Source organism: Glossina fuscipes, unplaced genomic scaffold, assembly GCF_014805625.2.
Source record: "Glossina fuscipes isolate IAEA_lab_2018 unplaced genomic scaffold, Yale_Gfus_2 222, whole genome shotgun sequence".
Taxonomy (NCBI): Eukaryota; Metazoa; Arthropoda; class Insecta; order Diptera; family Glossinidae; genus Glossina; species Glossina fuscipes.
The window spans coordinates 3,094,404-3,116,164 of NW_023998565.1; the positions used below are offsets into that span (position 1 = coordinate 3,094,404).

Genomic DNA, 21,761 nt, shown 5'->3' on the forward strand with positions numbered 1-21,761 from the left:
TTTCTTAAATATACCAGCGATATGTGTATCGAATAAAAGAATTTGGAGAGTAGAATGCGAAAAGCATAGTGGTGGGTATGCGAGATTCGGCTCCGCTGAATGTAACTTTCACAGTTATTTAGTTTCTTCTCAAACGTTTGAAATAATGAAAGGCGCGCTAATAAGAATGTCAAAGCACATTGCTTTCGTTTACTTTTAACTGGCTCATAGAATATTGGTCCAAAAGATCTGGGTTTGTTGACAGAACATGACCAAGAACTTTCCATATTTTCCAACATAGCAGATCTGTTATTCGAACATGATTCCTTTGAAAACCATTGCGGAGAGAAATGTTAGTTTGCATTAAACTTTAAAGTGATTGAACATAGCAAGAATCCATTAGGAATTTTATTTTTTCTTTTTTTTTTGCTGATACATTGCGATGCACGCATATGATTAAAAGCTGTCACTGAATGGACATAATTTTACAGCACTGCCTCTCTCCATACCTTTTAACCCAAAAATCTCCTTAATGTGTTTCTGAAAATTAAGAATTTTTTAACAAATCGCTCTTTTAACAAATCAATGGACTAAACATAGTTAGTCTCAATAGTTTAAATTAAGACGAAAATTTTGAAATTTTAGAATGTGGTTTAAATCATGGTTCTTCTCGATGATTCTTGTGTATATTAATTTCGGCAATTTTGGTTTGCAAGTGGCTGTGGAATATGATGCCCAATTTTTATCCAAAGGAAAATGTTGACGATCGTTGGTTTGCTTGTGCCTTTTTTGCCATGCTTAATTGGTGAGTGAGATTAGCTTTCAGTTCAAAGTACGACAAGGTGAAATTGGGACGATTATTGCTTTCGAATTTGTCGTGGTCAATTTCTTCCAAACAGAAATTCGCTTGACGAAAGTTTTTGTTTAACTCTTCTAGGAAATCCAGAACACGAATCCTTTCATCATATTCCCTGACAGAATATGCTAGGCATTGTGTTAAAATCAGTCACTTCTTTCATTACTACTACTAGTCTTTTATGTGTAACCTCACAACTGACTGCAATTTTGCCTGTCATAGCCCAAATTTTCATTAGATGTATTCATTTTAAGTATTTTAAAGAAAAAGGAAGATAGCGAACAATTTTTTTTTATGTGGTATGTGATGTACTATTTGAACAGCCAACAGAATTGGTGAAATGTGTTCTTGCGCACGATAATGTTAACATTTCTTAGGACCGAAAATTCGTTTCAGTAATTTACTTCGAACGGAACATATATTTTATTTGCAAATTTAAAGAAGGAAGTAATGAAAATCAAGTTTAAGATATTGGCGTAAACAAAATGGAGTTATTTATCCTCTAGTCTATTTCAGTCACTGTTAATTTTTCAACCAAATCTTGTTTGTTTTCTTTGTGTTGTTAAGATTTTCCACATCTCTGGACCGATTTGTTATAAAAACTTTCGTCGAGTTATTTATTATTTAAAATGTCACGTTGTATATACCGACAAATTTTCCCCAGTAAAAATTGAACCGATTATTTAATTTTTGGACATTTTGATGAATCACGGCAGTGACAACGAATTTGTATATATTAACAGTTAAAACGAATATTTAATTTGTTAGGCGACTTTGATGAATGACGAAATTTCGTATGTCCACTAAAAGCGACGTCGAGGTCACCAAAAAATCTTTTGATTAGTGTAAACTTCTTTATATCTTTACTCTGAAAAAATGAAGACAAGAACGAATTGTGAATGCAAAATATTGCGATATTTTTAGATTTCATTTTATAAGCGAAACGAATGATAACATTTGTTAGATAAAAGCTTCAAAGTTGCCGTTTGAAAAAGCACGTGCGTTTGTGCGAGTAAGATGCAACTTGTGACTATCTTAAACTAATTTTAGCCCAGCTTAACATTAATTGAAAAACTTAACATTAAGCTTTCGTTTGCATGAGCAAACACAACCATGTTGTATGGCCAATAGCGTAGCGAACAAAGCTTTCATATGGCAAAAATGTCAAATTTCGAGATTTTATGATGAAAATTGGTTTGTAAAAGTAGGAGAGAGTTTACCATATCAAATTTTGGTCAACCAAGTCTACTTCTTGGGAACCGCCCCGTATAAATATGCTTGCATGTTTTTGTTGCTCAGAAAACCGGTTTTGTAAAAAAAAGTCGGATCAAATTTGTGGGTATGTATATGGATACCCTTCTCTGTAAGCGTTCCTATCCATGGTAAGCTCTTTGGAGAAATAAGATAATTCTTAATGAAATGATGAAAATTGTTCCATAATATTGCTATTGTCACTTTGATTTCAACTGCAGAAAATTTGCATCCCGTAGGTTCGTAGATAAATTAAGTCCTTTTTAGAACAATAAACCCTTATGTGAAAACAATTAAATGTATAGCTTTTTACTATGAACGCACGTCTAAATTCGGATCCCGTCATTTGACTTTTTAATCACCTCAAAATGTGAGGGCTTTCATGGCTAGGTTGGTTTTTCGTAGAAGAATAAGGAGCAGAAAAAACAGAAAAACTTTTACTATTTCATCGTGAAAATGACGTTTCCGTTGCTATTTTCTAATATTCCTTTTTTATTATTTCATTATTTTTGTTAGGGTTAACAACCTTTATGCACATCTTATTAACTTTTCTTTTATCCAAAGAATATTAAAATTAAACTTTTTTTTTTAAGTTATTACTGTTTTTCCATTAAAGAAAAAGAAATAGAGACGTCAATAGCTAAAACTATCATCTATAGAATTACCTTAAGGAAATATTTGGAAGAACACTATTTAAAATTTCAATTTAAAGTTCAGAGCGAAAAGTTATTGCGTTTAATTGCACATAGATCTCGCAGTTTAAAGGGGTTGATAGAAGCATTTTGCTTGTTATGGGTAATGAAATTGAAACATGGGATAGTTGAGTATGCAGAAAACTGAAATGGATACCGTTGATGAAAGCATGAACAGAAATATAGAAAACAGAGGAATGATACGAAAATATATCAAAACCATTGCAGCGTGTAGTTATAACGGTGTACACTTTGATTAAAAACATGAAATTTTGTTACTAATTAACAACAAAATTGTCTTGTTGACAATACGCTCTCTCTCATTTGTAATTAATCTTAACGGCCTTGCCATTTACATCGAAATTATCGGCTTATTTAATGAGTTGCTTTCAAGAAACGGTTTCTTATTTGTGCTTACCGCTTAAAGTAGTGCTTTCACACTGTGGGTGATTTTGTCATATGATTTCACTTGATTGAATAGATGTTTACATCGCATTCAAAGGCGTTATTTGAGTAATTTTGACAGTTATTTTTTATAGACATCAGTATATTCTTTCAATTGACTTATTATATGCATATGTTTACTTACACATATATATTTATAAAAACAAGAGCTTATGAAGAATATGCAAGCAAGCAAAAATTTGGAAGCACACCAGCTTTCAATGCTTTCTTATCGGCCACTAATTAGGCACATAAGCATAGACGTAAAGGCGATTTCAGTAAACTGATGAACTCATTTAAAAATTTTTCTGCAATTATTCTTCGCGTCATTACATGGTTATTAAAAATATTGCAAAAGAGAATATATACTTTCCCCACTAAGAAAATCGTACTCCTTGATTAGTAGATTTTATGAACGCACGTTACGTCGTTATATGCACGTCCTCGCACACTTCTTGTTCCAATAATTCAAATGAATTGTTGTCACCACGTTAAATAAAATTTGGAGTCTGTGTTAAATATCTAGTTATAATGGGTCTCATCCTCGTGAAATAGAATAGGTTTAAATTTGATTAAAAATGTCAGGCATAATTTGTGTTCCGCTCTTACGAGATTGCAAAATTCTTCTTCCAGCCATCAAAGTAGTAGCTTATCTATGTGATTTCCACGTGTATTATTACGGTATGTAATGAATGCATTGCGAACTATAATGAAATACAGTGAAGATATCTAGCCCATTACTACCAGTTTCTATACACGCTCCTAAATCGACCGTTGAGGTTGCTTTTACGATCTCAAGTCATTCCTAAAAGGATACTATTGGTTTTACGTCTTTTCTAGAGGCCCCAAATGTGTGTTAAAATAATCTTACTTGTTGTTGTTTATCCTACGATGTTTACGCGAATGGAAGTTTTGTCTTTTTTTTTGAGAATAGGCGGTTTTTGATCAACTTGCGGCCCCTTGTTAAAAGGCGCGCTATAAAAATAAAGAAAAAAGGCCTGCTGATGGGTTAATTTAAAGGGATCCTTACATCCGACTAAATTTGAGTTCTTTACATTTTTAAGTTTTTTATGTAAAAACTTTATTGAGGCTTAGAATTCATTTTCAATCACGACATATAAACCAAAACGAATTCATGCTATAATCTTTTCTAATACTTTTGAGAGGCAAGATAAAAGAGAGTTTGGGCGATAGTCCGATGCGATGGAGACATTTTTTGACTTTGGAATTGGAACAACTGCTGCCAGTTTCAACATGCAGGATATATGGCCAGTCAAAAATACCATATTATATAGGTCCAGTAATTTCTTTTTACTTGGACTAGACAGAGCACCGATCGTTTGGTATCACACGCGATCTAGACCAGATGTGCCCCCCTTCGATTTGGAGAGACAACTTTCAAGTTCTAACGTAGATATACAATTTTCCAGGAACATTGCACATCGCGTAGAGTCGAGATAGATTCTATATATGTTGTAATGCTTTCTAGGCATTTTTTTATAGGGAAAGGACTGATTTGCGAAATTGTCATGCTAGCATCAGTTGAAGAAATAACAACCTATCTTTTCTCAATAGAAGTGATGTTACTGATTGGCACCACAGCACAGTACGAATTTTTCATTTTTTTTCCGCGGGAATATTAAAGCTATTCGAGTTTTTATCTGGCGGCCCCGGGGCCATTATGCCTTATTGCTGTGTATTATTTAGTGATTTCGGAAAAAAAACCACCCACTGGAAAAAGATTGGGAACTACTAATGGAAAATGTCAATTATTTTCAATTTTTTATTTTTATTTTTCCGTTTTTGTTCTTTTTCTTTTTATTATATACAAAGGAAACAAAAGCACATACGGTATCCGCGATAACCAGTTTAGCAAAAACACTGAAAAGACAGGCGCTAAATAACGAAAACACTGAAACAATGAAAAATCGCAGGCGAAAAAAAAACACACTGCTCAGAATACAAGTCGACTATGAATGTCGATAATGAAAGTAAACAAGTTTGTTTATTGGTTATTGATAAAGAAAATTTGTTGGAGGTATTTAGATATACATATTGGACATATTTTTGTATTATATAATTCATAATTTAGAAATGAACAGTTATAACTCAACAAACAATAAAACAAGTTCATGAATTGTTTAAAATTAATGGTTTTTATTGTGTGTTTTTCATTTTTTAAACAATAACACATGGAATAACCAAAAATTGCTAATAACATAAAACAAATGTGCGTTAGCGTATGATGAACATAAATTAGATAAATAATTTCTAAATTCAAATTAAATTGCCTTTATTTGTTGTTGTGCGTTATTTTGTTTTTGTTTTATTTGTATGTATACATGCAAAACCACAGAATTTGTCAATTCCCAGAAAGTTTTGTAAAAAATTGAAGTCCCGACTCGAAAATAGAAATAACGCCTCATTGGGTTAGCGCATTTCCGCGAAAAACTTATAACGCGCCAAAATTACTGTATTTGTCTGATTTAAAACCCGGATCGAAGAAAGTATTGAAAAAGCGTTCGCACAATTGCGTGGGTGTGATTTTATCGGGTGGTAAGTAATTTGAAGGCGGTGGTTCAAGCAATGATGTTATTAGAGCACATACAAAATTTCAAGGACACAACTCATAGTTAACTTCATAACAGACTTAGAGGGTTATGATAAATACTTAATAATTACTTAATATAAAAATATAACTGCTTTAATTGCGTAAGTTCTAAAGAGAAAGATTCAATACGCAAATTCAATATTAAACGATTTAGGCTAAACGTTTAAGCAACCGCTTGGCAACCTATGGTACTGAACATATCTGGATCAGCTTGCGACACTATCGATACTTTAAATTTGGTGGTTAGTTTAGTTTAATGACGAACACTGATTGTAGATTGTTGAAAGAGGCCGACATTGAGATTAAATTATAGACATCATTCACGTTTTTACAAAGGATTCTGAACGGGTTAAAAAGCTCGTGTCTATGCTGGCCTTGGCCAATGAAATTTCTTGAAAAAGGATTAGGGACAAAGCTTATGTTTCCTAATAAGGTCGACGAGTCAATACTGCTATTAATTTAGGGAAGAAGCAATCTATTTTCATATGGTGACAAGTCCCATTCCAAATTCCTTGGGGTAGAGTATAAGGATAGTCTTTGAACGAATTCTATTGAATAGGCGTAAAACCTACAGGGAGGAGAGGAAACAACACAGGCATATTCCAATTTAGTTCTCATCAAACTCATATATAGCCTTTTAGTAACATATGAATCGTCAAACTCTTTCTTTTAATAAAGTCGAGCGCAGTTCTCGCTTTATTAATGATGAACTGCGTACATATCTAAAACGCAATGTTTGATCGATCACGAAGAAAAATTGTCTAAATCAGGTGGCAGGTTTTTTTAGCACGTTTTCACATTGAAAGGGAACAGTTTAACGTCGTCAGTATATGTTAATATATAAGTGGAACCGATACAAAATCATTGATCTTTTTTTTCATAATGTATGTAACACCAAAAAGAAGCTTCAGACGTCCGTCTGTCCGTCTGTGTGGTGTGTGATTTTGACCCTCTCCTGGTCGCGAAATAGAAGATATCGACGTCACACTTGGTAGAAACATTGGAAGTTTTTGCACGTAGTTTAGTATTGAAAACGGGCTAAATTGGTCAGAACGGAAATCCTTAGTGCAGACCGCAGACTTCTCTTTTTGTTGGAATTTAGGAGTCTTGTTATCTACATATGGTTATTGAAACCGATAAATTGACGTCTTTTAGGTTTATAATTAAAATGTTTAATGTCTCGATTAACCTAAAAGCTAATAGAGCTTGGTGTGCTCCAAGCGCCAAGTGTATATTGTTAAATCCTCTCTATTTGCTGGTCCTAAATACTTTTTTAATTTCGTTAATTCCAAAAGAAAAATCTCCATAAATCGCTCGCATGTGTTTTTTAATGGCTCCGAATCCGCGGATGATTTTGAAACCTCACATCTCTTTGCGGAATATTTCCGCCAGAACGTTTCAACTGCCAATTTTGATTTATCAGCAAACTATCCATATTAAATTTCTAATTTGATTTCAATTCCTAACTTTGTTATATCTGAAAATTACGTTTTTGAAGGATTGAGCTCTCTAAAATGTAATTGTTCGCCTGGACCTGATGGAATCCCCTTATGTGTACTTATATCTTGTGCTGGCGAGCTATGTGGTGTGATCTCAAAGATTTTTAACCTGTCCTTGAATTTAGGTGTTTTCCCTTTGTGTTGGAAGACTTGTTTCCTTATTTCTATTCACAAAAGTGGTAGTAGGTAACTTGTAGAGAACTATAGAGGCATTGCCAAGTTGTGTGTCTTGCCTAAACTGTTCGAGCGTATTGTGGCTCAGCATATAGCCTTTTCCATGAAATCATATATTTCTCCTCTCCAACATGATATTCGAAAGGGAAGATCTACGGTCACCAATCTGTTAGAGTTTACTTCTCATGTTTTCAAGGCTTTTTCTAGTGGCTGTCGCACTGATACACTGACTTTAGGAAAGCGTTGGATTTGATTAACCATAGACTACTTATCTTTAAACTCCAAGCCTCTGGCTTACCTTTCTTCTTAGTGGAATGGTTAAGCTCTTATCTCCATGGTAGATCATTCAGGATTTTGTTTAACCTCATTACCTCGGATGAATTCACCGTGACGTGTGGCGTACTTCAAGATAGCCAATGAGGACCCATTTTATTTAATTTATACATCAACGATTTGCCCTCCGTGATTAAGTTCAGAGATCCTAATGTATGCTGATGATGTGAAACTGTTTTCTTCTTTTTCCGTAGAATCGCAATCACATCATCTTCAAAGTGATTTGAATAATTTGGTTGCATGGTGCTCTTCGAACCTTCTGAAATTAAATCTAAATAAATGTAAGAAACTTTCTTTCTCAAGAAGGAAGTCGTTCATTACTTAGTATTTCATTGATTGCACAAGTTGAAAGACGTCGATTCGTTCACAGATTTAGGGGTTCTATTTGATTGTAGGTTACGTCCCAATTTGCATATTGAGCTCTCGTTAAGCAAGGCTAGGTCCGCGCTTGGTTTTTATAAAGAGATGGTCCAAAGAGCTTGATGATCCTTATATTACGAAAAGGCTTTACATGTGTTTGGTTAGACCTATACTTGAGTATGCCTCTGTTGTGTGGTTTCCTTCATATAGGTGCTACGTAGATTCAATTGAATCTGTTCAAAAGCAATTCTTGCTGTTTGCCCTTAGAAATTTGGGTTGGGATCCGATTGCCTCTCTTCCTGCGTATGAAAATAGGTTGCTTCTGCTGTCCCTACCGTCTCTTGAGAAACGTAGATTTGTTCTTGTGGTTTCCTTCGTAATCAAATTAGTAAATGGTACAATTTACTCGCCCGCATTACTTCATGAGATTGGCTTTAATGTCCCTAACCGCTTCTCTAGGCACTTTACCTTCATAAAGCTTAGTCAATGCAAATATAATTACGAACTGTTTAACTCGCTCAGAGTTGTTTGCAAGAACCTAAATGACGTCTATCATTTATTCTCATTAACGGACTCTTTAAAGTCCCTAAAGTTGGAGTCTTTAAAGCAACTTTGCTTAATACGAGCGATTTGCCTATGTCGTACTTAAACTAACATTGCATTCTTAGATTCTCATTTTTTTATTTCCACTATTATATTGTGTTGTAAACGTGTCGGTTGCCCAGCTTATGCATGTTTACAATGATTTAGGGATTCACTTGCAACCTTGATCTGTTCTTGTTGTGAGTGTGCTTGTGTGCTAGCTGTGTACATGCTTTGTTTCTTTTTTTTTTCTTTCTTATTTATTTATACATGAATTATTATTTTAAGTTACTTTGTTTTTATTATTCTTTTTCACATCTTCCCATATATTGTATGCTAGTTTTTAAAGTAATTAGTACAAGATTTTCTATTAAGATTTACTTGAAATCGACTGTATAAGTAAATAAATAAGTAAAAACCTAAATATTGTCTGCAACTTCATCTCATTATGGGACTCTTTACAGTCTATAAAAACAACTATGCTTAATATACGCGGGTTTTCTATTTCATATTTAAAATACTTGCATTCTAAATAATGCCTCTGTGCTAAATGCGTTAATGCTTTTCTCTTGTTTTCTTTTTATTCTTTCTTGTTTATTTATATATGTATTGTCAGTTAATTGTAAATTTAAACTCCTGAAAATAATTTGCAAACAGATTTTCTTAGAATCGTAAACAAAACCCAGATTATTCTAAAAGTCACGATTCAGCCACACAATCTTTATTTCAAAAGAATATGGATATAAATATATATATTATATATATTATATATATATTACATATATGTTATATATTGCATATATATTACATATGTATATTCTTACATATATTATATATATATTACATATATACCGTCCTCGTTGAGAGGATCAGTACAATTGACTTAGTTTAGAAAAGCCGACAACGGTCGCAAGTAAAACATTTGTATTCAGCTATGGCCGAATCTTCTATAGCCGCCATCCTGATGTTAAAAAATGCTTATCATAGTTGTTACACAAGTTAACAGGTGGATATTATTAGATCAATTCAAAATTTGAGACTAACTGAATATTATTACTGTATGGGCCTCGGGGGCCCATGATATTACAAACATCTTGATATTACAAACGTTTCGACAGAATGAGTACATAAAGATATAGAGAATTTTTTGATTTTATACATCTGCGTGCTGCGATATGTTACAGGTATTTTGTTTTGGACTTTTAACGAGCCTTGTTAACGCTCATGGTTTTTGTTTCCCAATAACAAAGTTACTATTGCTATAGTACTGCGGTCATTAATTTATGTTCTTCTATGCGCATATGTGTACATACACAAACACACGATGCTCCTTGTTTATATTACATTACTTTACTCGTATATCTTAAAAGCTGGTAGTTATACCGTTGCTGCGCATTTGACGCATTCGTTGTTGTACGTAATCATCTGATATTCCTATATATATACATATTTTATATATTATTTTATTGCGCATTCAATATTCCGTGTCATCTTTTACGCTCTCAGCACACATTGCTCGTGTAGCCCTTGAAGAAGTGAGCCAATTAAGCGTACTGAGTTTTGTCGAATGTTTGTAATTCACTAAACTGGGTGCGGAAGGCCTATTTACCATCGTTTATGACCTCTATACTCTTTATAAAGAACTTTTAGGGGTTAGGTTTAAGGGCTTTGAAAAGAGTTGATACTACGTTGAGGAGATAAAAAAAGGCATTACCAGACGAAACCAAATAACGGGATTACTTCAAAGTAGAAGACAATATAAGTTAAAAAAAACGAAAGGGTTATTGTTTGACTACTGGACTGCAACTGTTTTATTAATTATAAATTTTGCTCAAAAGTACACGATTTATTCTATTACAGAAAATGCTTATTAATTATATTTGCTTTCCCACGAGAAACAGCATTCTTAATAGATATCTGAATGTTTGTAATTACCAAGAATTTCGGCACGGAGACGGTGCTTCTCACGGAAAGTGCTGTCTAAGCAAATTGTTGCGTGTTCGTACAAGAAGGAGATAATATTTATTACCGGGAGTGGCAATGTTAAACTTATGGTATTTGTAGACAAAATTGCACTAGAGTAATTTTGTGGATAAGTCGAGGAATCAGTAATGTGATAATCTGCCCGATCAGGAAACGAAAACCATTATAAAGGAAATAAAGATAAAATTTTCGTTAACTTATATACACATATATAACTCGGGGACTCTTAATTTAACAGAAATAACGCTACAGTATTAGCAGCCCTTTGATTGTTGGTTCTTGCATTCTCTTTATTTGTCAGGGCAAAAATTCTATTGAACAAGTCTTGACACGACATTATCCTGCGTCAGAGACGGTTTTAAGTGCACGCGCGCACATATGTGCACACCACGTACTTGGGCGAAACATGGGGGAAGAATAATCATCGTTTCATCATTTGTATTATTCATTAAAGTAATGCTAAATTCTCTTGACTGGTTATGTTCAGATGAGCTTTTGTAAAACGTAACGATTTAAATGTCAAACATCGAGTTTGGTGCTGGGCAAGCTCTAGGAGTAATAATTTAAACGAACAATATTTCATTTTCAAAGCCAAAGAGCGATAGTAGTTTAGAAATTGAATTCTTTTTAAATAGCAATAATAACAATAATAGGAACAATATATATATAGCAGAAATTAAGAAGAATAATTACGACAAAATTCTCCACTTAGAAGGCAAATTCTCCGAAAGGAAGCCAAATCTGTTTTCAAAAAATATTTGAATTAAACTACCAAGTGTTTCTACCGTAGTGCGGATAATCCTTCGCACAGAGCATTGGTTATACGTCTTTTAGTAAACTGCTTCTCATTTGAACGCAGATCATTTTGGTGTTGAGTTATGTATGGCTTTCGTTATTCATAATTTATTTCGAAAAAATAATGGGAAAATAAGGGATAAATTTGGCGTTTGTGTGTTTACAATGATTCAAACAATAAGAAAACTTTACATATGTGAATAAAAACAAGTAAGAACATCACAATCGGACAAGGCCAACCATTAAATAGCCGACTCCACATTGTCTAACACAATCTTTCTTTTTGTTAAAGCACACAAATATGATATCTTCCTTTTACACAACAGCATGTTCTTCATGTATTTATGGGGAAGCAGACACAAATCGCAACCTAATGTAGTAGAAGTTAAATCCTTACATAGGGCAGGACCCAAAAATAGATGGCCCAAATTTGGTACAGTCAATTTCTTTATGTTAAATCACAATTATGATATAATTTCGATTATGAAGCATTGAAATTTTTGTCGTAAGAATTCCAGTTTCCGTTATATGAAAGTAGTTTCAAAAACTGCCACAGCCGTCCCAAAGATTTCACCAATTTAGAATGCCGAAATAGTACTACTTAGGCACTTTTGCCAAGAAATTTTGAAAATTACAATTTTTTCCATATAACGACTTTTCAGAATAGGGCGTTATATGGGGATAGGTCGGAAAAGAGGACTGATGCGAACCATTTTCAATAGCGTTCGTACACCACTCACCAAATTTCAAATGGCGTCACTACACCAAATTTCATCAAAATGTCTCAAAAATCTCGATCTGCAGCATGAACGTAAATTTACATGGACAGACATCAGAGGATTTGACAGACTTAGACCAAATCAAATTATGATACTGAAACGACCACTATGAAGGTCTGTTTTAAGCTCTTATGTGTGTTAAGTACGTCCGCATTAACTTAATGTAGCGTACGTAACAAATGGTGTACAGTATAACCCAATTCTGACGTTTTTGATAAAATGAAACGAAGCGAAATAATTTCATATAATCACATTAGTTTTATTTCGTTTCTTACGAAAACTTTAATTTATTCACTTCAACTTTGAATTTCAAAATATATCGTTTTATTTTATATAATAACATCATTCATTACTATATGAACTTACTTTTAGAGAATTTAAATTTATATTATATAACTTTATATTTTCACAAAATATTTTAAAGTGGATGTCATATCTTTCATTCCTACACAATTCAATTTGAAATGCCGAAGATATACCGATTCTTATTTGCTCATTTTTTCGCTTCAATTGGGAATTTTTTCGAAAAACGCCGACGCCGTCGTCAAAATAAGTTGCCTTGATCTAGCAAATCAAAAGTTTACTTGCATAATTTTCATGCGGTCGCAAATCTTACTAATAAAATATCTATATACGTATATGCAAGAATATACATGCAAGTAGATAAACTCACCACCATCCCATTCAGATTATGTAACATTTGGTTGTGTCTTTTACCATTTGTTACAGATACAACCCTGCATGGATGGGTTTGTCAATTTCACTCATTAAAACAAAAGGAAAATGACCTTGAGTAGGTTCTTGATGTGGTTTCTTTTGGGTCGAAGAGGAAAACAGTGATGTTGGAAGCTTAATAAGAAAACCGTAGTCGGACATCTCCGGAAAGTACTATATGTTCGCTGTTAAAAAAATCGGTCCTGTAGTTTTACTCAATTTGAAATTGTTAATTTCCATAAGAACTTACGTATTAACGCCACCGCTGCAAAAATATTATTGTTAAAATATTATTATTATTATAATTTTATTATATTATTATTATTATATTATTATTATATTTAGAAGAAAAACTTTTTTTAAAAGTTTAAAAAGTTGCTTTTTATTGGTTTTTTAATGGAATTTTTGCCGCGGTGGTGTTAATACGTAAGTACCAAAAATTTTTTACGAAAATAATAGCTGAACTTAGGTGGAGAAAAGAAAATTAAAAAAACAAATGGACAAAGTTAAGGTATTAAAAAGAAAATATGCCGAAAACGTAAAGCATAAGAAACTGTAAATAAACCGAATGATGAAATGTTTACCCAAAATCAAGTGTAGAGCAAAATGGTATAGTAAACTGTTTCATGCTTTTTTTTTGTGTAAACACATCCCGTATTGTGATTAATAATTACATACCTACAACTGTGTACATACATTTGTTACAGCATATTTAGACATCTTGGAATATAGTGAGAATACTTCGGCTGAAAATTCATCTCAGTGTAGGTGATAAGATCAATTCAATATATAAATATATAATTTACCTGAAATAATGTTGAGACCTAAGTAGAGCATTGAATAAGAACAAACTGGCACGCAACTTAAACGCATATTAACACTAAACCACAGGACACACACAATTAAATGTAAAACTTAGTTTAATAAGGAATTCTTAAAGGCCCACTAGAACAATGGCCACACTACTTTCCAAAGAGAAGTAAGCAAGCACATAAAGTATCAATAAGCTTACAAAATACTAGCAATATATTTGCAATTTAATTGCAGTATCAAATTCGCCCCTGCGTTACGCAGCACCGATTTCACATAATCGCCTGAGTCGTATATCGAGAATAAACAATAAAAATCACTAACTTGTTTGTAAAAAACACAAAAATGAATCAAAAGTTTCAAGAGAATTCCTTGAAACTCTTGAAGGAACATTAAGGTCTAGCATACCGAGCAAGAATGTTGGAGAGATATCCCTTTCAATAAGTTTTATTAAAAAGTCGAGGATCAATCTTCTTCGCTCGAGCTTAGCTAAATTGATTAAAAGCAAACGATGCTCATACGGAGATAATGTTCTATTAACGTCTCACCAATGACATATAAAGTGCTTTCGTCACATAAAGATGGGTAAATTGCTTCGACTATCCTTTTATAGGTGATTTGGCGTGTAGATTAAAAGACACCACGCCATGGCCGTTAAACGAGCGACTCCAACAGGTCCTCGTCTAACCCATTAATGAAAGTAATGGCATGGTTTTACATTCCTTTATATTTAGCGCGGTTGCATTACCTTTGCCAGTAAACGCAAGTCAGATTGAAGAAAAGAAAAATCTTCAATGTTATGTGAGGAGGAAAAAGTTTGACACAATCGACATACACTAGCATCCCGGAACGTTGAATTATACCGGGAAGTTTAATTTATGAATAAAGTAAACACACGAAGACCTAAATGGGTGCCCTTTGGAACATGGATTTCACTAATATGTGTTCTGACAGATGAGATCGAAATACAACTTTTAGCGTCTGATCTGTAACATAGCTTTCTAGCTTCAAAATTAGAAGATATGGCAAACTTTATCAAACGCCTTACTAAGGTTCGTAAAGATAACATTTGTTTGCATGCCGTTAGTAAATGATGTTAGTGCTTGAAGATTTTAGTCTTATAATTTATTGCTCTGGCTAGATTAACTACAACAATAATAATAATAATACAATGTAAATAGATTGCATAAATAAACGCGTACACATACTTATTCTTAAAAATTGATCTTTTATCCTGATTTAATCAACTTGAATTGATTTTGATTTTTGCGAATCTTTCCTGCTCCTACAAATATCAGTATACCTGTTAGAGCTCCTAATAATACTGGTATATTTGAAATAATTAGCCTCAAGGGTTTCTTGAACGATTTTGGTTCTATAATTTTTACGTTCACTACATCTGATTAATGTGTCTCTCTATCTTTAGCGGTATTAATTATGTGCTTCCGTGCAATATGTTTCAAAGACGTTTTTACTGAAAAATATATGTTTTACGCAACGTCCACATGAAGCATGTATCAACCTCTTTTCTATTTTCAAATTTCTGATATTTTTAAATTTGCTGGTGTTCTTAGCAGAATTTACGTTATGACCTATTTTATGTCAAAGAGCTCGGCTTTCTTAAGAATAAAATTTGTTTGAATCTGATTATATTCTTCCGGCAATTTTCACATCAAACTTTCTACGATAATTTCCAAGCCAATGTCTACCTCATTTTTCTAAACATCGCTTCATAGGGAAAACGGGTTTTGGTACTATTTAAAACACAAAATACATAGCAAAATAACCTTAAGCGAATAAAACAAAACAGTTGTTAAATTATTAAACAAATGTTTGCAGAAAAGATTAAAGGCTTAAGGTATGTTATGTCTTTTTATATTCACCAACATAGCAGCCAATATTGCATATCTTTTTTTCTTCTTTTTTTCAGGAATATGCTGAAACTACAATGAACGAACTACTCGGTTGGTATGGTTTTGATGGTGTTGATCGTTCAGATCTGTCGCCAAACAATCTTTTCGAAAGACTTAGCTGTAATAAAAAGGTGGCAACTCTCCTACCACATCAGCAACGTAGAGAGCATTATCAACAAGAAATTGAGTACTTACGTCACCAGAAAAACAGTACCAATAACAGCAACAGCTCAAGTATATCTATGAGTTGTCGCAGTTATCGCACTACCTTAGGAGATGACAAAAGCAGTTTGTGTGAAGATGATTGCAAAAGTACTCATCCCGCCCATAGAATTCATAAGAAATCATCTTTTGTAGCGGAAGAAAAAATCGGTAGGTAAATGCAATAGGTTCAGCAGTGTGTCATTCTGATTAAACAACATATCTTTGTGCATTAATAATATTAAATATTGAAAATGGCGAACAAAATTGTTAACGTCAGAAAAAGCTAATCATTAAATACGATGCAAAATTTCACGAATACATTGCTTCATTTATTTTCGTTATAAAATGTCAAAAATTATATTTCGTTGCCATTTCATATATGAAGTCACCATTTTGTGAAAACTTAGCTTCTCCTCAAACTTATACAAAAGCAACTTGTAACGCAACATGCGGTGTTTCATTTCCGCCATTGCCCATGTCCTAACGCATACTTTTTTTGTTAATAGCGAATTAGCAGTGCCATAATTAATTAAAAATTAATTAGCAATATAATTAATCAAAAAAATGTTTTCTTCAAATGCTATCTATTTAGCTCGTTGTTTGAAAAAATATGTTAGTATTACGTTGATGTTATCAGCTGTCCAAGCTGTAAAAAAAACCATGACCCCAAACACGTATCTTCACTGTAGTTTTTTTGATTGTACATGGCCCACTTAAAATTTTCTGGCATATGGGGAAAAGTTTTATTAGGCGAAAATATTTTTTCCCGTAGCGCTACAAAAAGAGCGAATGGGTCCTGCCATTGCCACGCAAAACTTTAAAAAAAAACCATGACTTCAAGCACGCATGCCCACTATAGTTTACAACCATCACTGAAGGATGAGGGGAATGTTCATTTTGTCAAAACGGTAGCAACATCCAAAAGAAACCCAACAGTGTATTTGTGACAGAAACATCGGAAGTTCTTTCAAGCAGGTTGTTTTAAAGACAGCCTAATCGGCCAAAGGACACGCCCACAGCATCACGTAAAGTAAGAACACCTCTGTTTTTCAAAAGAAATGAAAATTGGTTTTTTGCTCATTGCTCATAAACATTAGCAAATAAGTGTACAAAACTTGAACGCATATTTTATGATTGACGCTACAGCATCGTGCACAAAAATGGAACAAATTGACAACGCCTACCAAATATTATATTATAACAAACCTTAATTGGTTTTTCAATATTTTTTTAAGACTTCAAAAGCTTCAAAATCCACATAAAGTACACAAATTCTTGGAATACAGCAACACATATCCGCCTACTCATCTGTCCATCTATCTGTTTGCGCTATAGTTTTGGTAAACATTCTCCCCTTAACGAAGATATTGCCTACAAACTTGCAAAAGAATTTGGTATGGCCTAAACGTTTGAAACGACATCCCTACAACGCCAACGTGCCTCTACGACAAAAATTTTTATTTTGAAAATAGATCAGCTGCGCCCACTCCATATAAAACATAAAAATTTTGGTTTTTTACTTCTTTTGTCTGTTTTAGAATAACGATCATGAATACAAAAGACTCGGTCCCGACCGAAGTTAAATTTTCTTAGTTGTTTTTATTGTATATTAGATATTTTTAATTTTCTAGAATATAGGGAGAAGAATTGTTTGTGGGAAAAGAAATGCCTATGTTCCGTTAGCAGCTGCTGCGAAGTTACAGTCTGATATGTTACTTCTCGAATTTTAACTTTTCTAATATATAAACAGATATTTTAAAAAAGGTTGTATTGTCATTTAAGAGCGTATTGCAGATAGAAAAAAATTGCTCCGATGACGGTTAAGTGAATGAAGCAAAATGAGATTTTAAATGGCCATGAAATTAAAATTTTGAGATAAGGTTTTTTGTTAATTGCAAATTTGATTGTAGAGTCGTAAAATGCTCGATTCTGCTTTTTTCCCGGATGCAGTAAAAGCACTATCTTGTAGCAAAAAAATTCCTTTTTTATTGTAATAAAAAAACGTGTCTGCAAGCCATGTCGAAACGCGTTTTCTCCAAACAATAATTTTCAAAGTAGCATATAATTTTAACAAATGCCATTCGTTTCATTGGATTTTTTTACAATATTTTTAATATCAAATTTTAAAAAACAGTTCGTACTAGTTTTGCAATGAGTCAGTTTAAACAAATGGTTGCCTCTTATGGGGTCGAACATATTCATTTAAACACTTACCAATCATACAGAAATTAATATTTTTAAAATCTCGTAGACGTTTAGCGTAAACGATCATAATTTTTTATTGTTTAATTGAAATCTGCACCAGTTGCGCTGTATTCCGCAGCTTTTAATACTTAAATGTATTCTCAATAACTTCCATTAATATTACTTTTCTTCCTTTCCTTCCTATTCAAAGAGGTTGTCACAGAAAGGCCTTTTTTGAAGCAGTGGCGTATCACTTCAATTGCCTGTTTTTCGAATGTTTTTCCATCTGGGTCGTTAATCGATTTTTGAAGAGTTACCACGAAAAATAAAGGAGTAAGAACATTATATTCGGCTGGGTCCAAATCTCGCGTAGTCACAACCACTAAAATTTTTGTCGCCATACGGTGCTGTTTATTGCCACAAAAAAATAAATGGGATAAAATTTTTCTATCACTTTTTAGTCCACTAAAAGTTATTGATAAGAAAAATTAATTTACCATGTCGCAATTTCCAATATTACTAGGCTAGAATTAGCATACTTAATTTTTCGCATTCTACTCTCAAAGCCTTTTAATTTGATACCTATATGCGCGGCACTTTAAAGACAACATTTTTGGAATTAATTAAAAATTAACGCACTTAGCTTGTCGCATTGTACCCACCAAGTCCTTTTGCGTGATACCCATATCAACGGTATTGTAACGAAAAAATTAACTCACGACGTCGTGGCGCCCACATCACACTATTAAGAAAAAATTGATCAACCAGATAATATTCCTTCATTTGACAAAAATGCAAAATAGTTTTAAATATTCTGCCTATTCTGCCTACTTACCTTATGATTAATAAGCACAAAATCCCCAAAAATTTACAAAAAAACGTAATCACTTATAACTTTGTGCGAGCATGGAATTTTTACACATAAATAGTGTAATTTCTAAAGGTAAGTTTGGAAAATTTCAGCCTTCTATCTTTTATAATTTCCTTACATTCTTTTGAGATTTAATGTAAAATTGAATTGGCGCGAAGTTACTAAATTATTAAAATCACCTTGGTAGAAATATGAATAACGCTCCAAATTGAAGGGTGAGAACAATTTGATGTTAACTGTGTATATTAGGTTATATGAAGATTTAATTATCGGTGAGAGACCATTAATGCATAGGATAATTTGAATAGGACCTGAGTGGTTCCTGTAACATTTGTTATTTTTGCAGCCTAGTAGTGTTAATGCATAATTTTTTTTTTGTTTGGTTTTCTAATTGGTTAAGAGAGATTCGCGCTTTCGATCAGTTACGTTTCTTATAAGAAAGAAAAACGACATTAAGAATTATTTTCAAAAACTTTAAATTCTAATAGAATTGTATCCGTGCAAACGTCTTTAAATAGAAGATAATATGAAAAAAAAATTATATGAATATTTTTAATGTTCGTAATATAAACATAAAATATTTTGGGGGTCGAATAAAAAACAATATGTCGTTGCGAAATAGTGTTGCTGTCATTGCTAGGATATCGTGAAATAGTAAAATTTGTGGTGGTTATTACTTTCATATTGCAAAAAAAAAAAAGGAAAAGACAAAAAGTTCATTTGACAGTGCCATCTTTACCTATATTGTAAACTGTCTGAGAGTAAAAACTTTCGTGTTAAATGTGAATTCTTTGAATACGTCTGCTCGGCTATTTCCGCCAAAACTAGCACTGTTTAATTGCCATAATGAATTCAACAAAGAGTGTTCTTAATAGTACGAAAAAAAAATAGAACTTCTAAAAATGGTAAGAATAATTCGGTACCAATCATTCATATTAATTGTTATTTTATTTAAGAAAATTTTTTGCTTATAAGCAATTTTTCTTAAGCTAAACATATACAAAAATGCTTACTCTACTGATATTGTAATATAAATATAAACAAGTAAGAAAATTAAATTCCGTCGGGACGGAAACTTTTATACCTATCACCCTTTATCCCAAAAAAAGACAAAATAAACAAAAGAACAAAATTCTCATATTTTATAATATGAAATGGGCGCAGTTGATTTCGTCTATTTTCAAAATAACAATTTTTGTCGAAGCATGTGGGCGTTGTAGGTGTGCCCTTTGAAATGTCTAGGTCAATTCCAAATTGTTTTGAAAATTTGTAGGCGATATCTTCATTTTCGCTAACGGAAGAGTGTTTACCACAAATACTACAAAGTTGCGCAAACACACAGGTGGACAGACAAACAGACGGACATGTTTAGGTGCGTTCAAAAGTTATAAATGGCCAAGAAGTTGTACACTTTGTAGGGTTTACGAAGTTTGTTTCTGCTTGTTATAAAGGTATTGAAAAAATACTTAAATTTTGATAAACCATAATATTCGACCGGCGTGGGAATTTTATTCCATTTTCGTGCACAGATGCTACGGCATCACCCATAAAATATGCGTTCAAGTTTTCGTACATTTATTTGCTGTACTTTATGAGCAATGGCCAGAAACCAATTTTTCATTCCTTTTGAAAAACAGAGGTGTTCTCAATTTGCGTGATGCTGTGGGAGTGTCCTTCAAGTGGTTTGGTCTATTTTCAACAAAAATCTGCGCGAGAGAATTTCCAATGTTTCTGTCCCATTTGAAGTCGATAGCTTCAGTTTTGCGGCCAGGAGAATGTTTACAACAGACATTGAACGGACGGTCAGATGGACAGACGGACGTGCTTAAATCGATTTATGATTAAAAATATATATATGTTTATTTATTTATTTATTTTATTTATTCCACTTATACTAGAAACTCAACTAAACAAATAACAGTCGAGTTCAATTGGCTCTTAATGCAAAACTTATATAAATTAACAATAAAATTGAGTATAAGCATAATAAAACAAATAAGAAGAAAAAAAAAAGAAAAAGAAAAAAAAGCATGTGCACTATCAGCATAGGAGCACACTTACAACCGGTACAGGACCAAATTGCAAATGAACCCCTAAGCCATCGCAAACATGCATAAGCCTGGCAACCGATAATAAATTGACAATAAATCACTTTCGAAACGTAACGACTTTGTAAGGATAAAAGCTAGTTTAAATACGACATAGGTTAATCGCGCGTATTAAGCAGTGTTGCTTTAATGGACTTTAAAGAGTCCGATAACGAGAATAAGTGGTAGACATCATTTAGGTTTTTGCAAACGACTCTGAGCCGATTGAACAGCTCATAATTAAATTTACACTGATTAAGCTTAACCAAGATAAAGTGCCTAGAGAAGCGGTTAGGGACATTAAAGCAAAGTAATGAAGGCGAGTCAATAACACCATTTATTACTTTAATTAGAAAGGAAACGCCAAGAACAAATCTACGTTTCTCAAGAGACGGTAGGGACAGCAGAAGCAACCTATTTTCATACGGAGGAAGAGAGGCAATCGGATCCCAACCCAAATTTCTAAGGGCAAACAGCAAGAATTGCTTTTGAACAGATTCAATTGAATCTACGTAGCACCTATATGAAGGAGACCACACAACTGAGGCATACTCGCGTATGGGTGTAACCAAACACATGTATAGCCTTTTCGTAATGTAGGGATCATCAAGCTCTTTGGACCACCTTTTTATAAAACCAA

At 33.1% G+C, this 21,761-nt stretch overlaps 1 protein-coding gene across 6 annotated transcripts in view; it reads left to right on the forward strand.

Moving 5' to 3' along the window:
- The window catches only part of LOC119642315 (sine oculis-binding protein homolog), a 79,388-nt gene that overhangs the window by 49,516 nt on the left and 8,111 nt on the right, over positions 1-21,761 (forward strand). For 5 of the 6 annotated variants that reach the window (XM_038041430.1, XM_038041432.1, XM_038041428.1 and 2 more), the window contains one exon: positions 15,793-16,147. In XM_038041430.1, the coding sequence (XP_037897358.1) occupies positions 15,793-16,147 (355 nt within the window). Of the gene's footprint in view, positions 1-15,696; positions 15,721-15,792; positions 16,148-21,761 lie in introns of those variants that run through there. The other variant, XM_038041433.1, reaches the window with a different exon arrangement.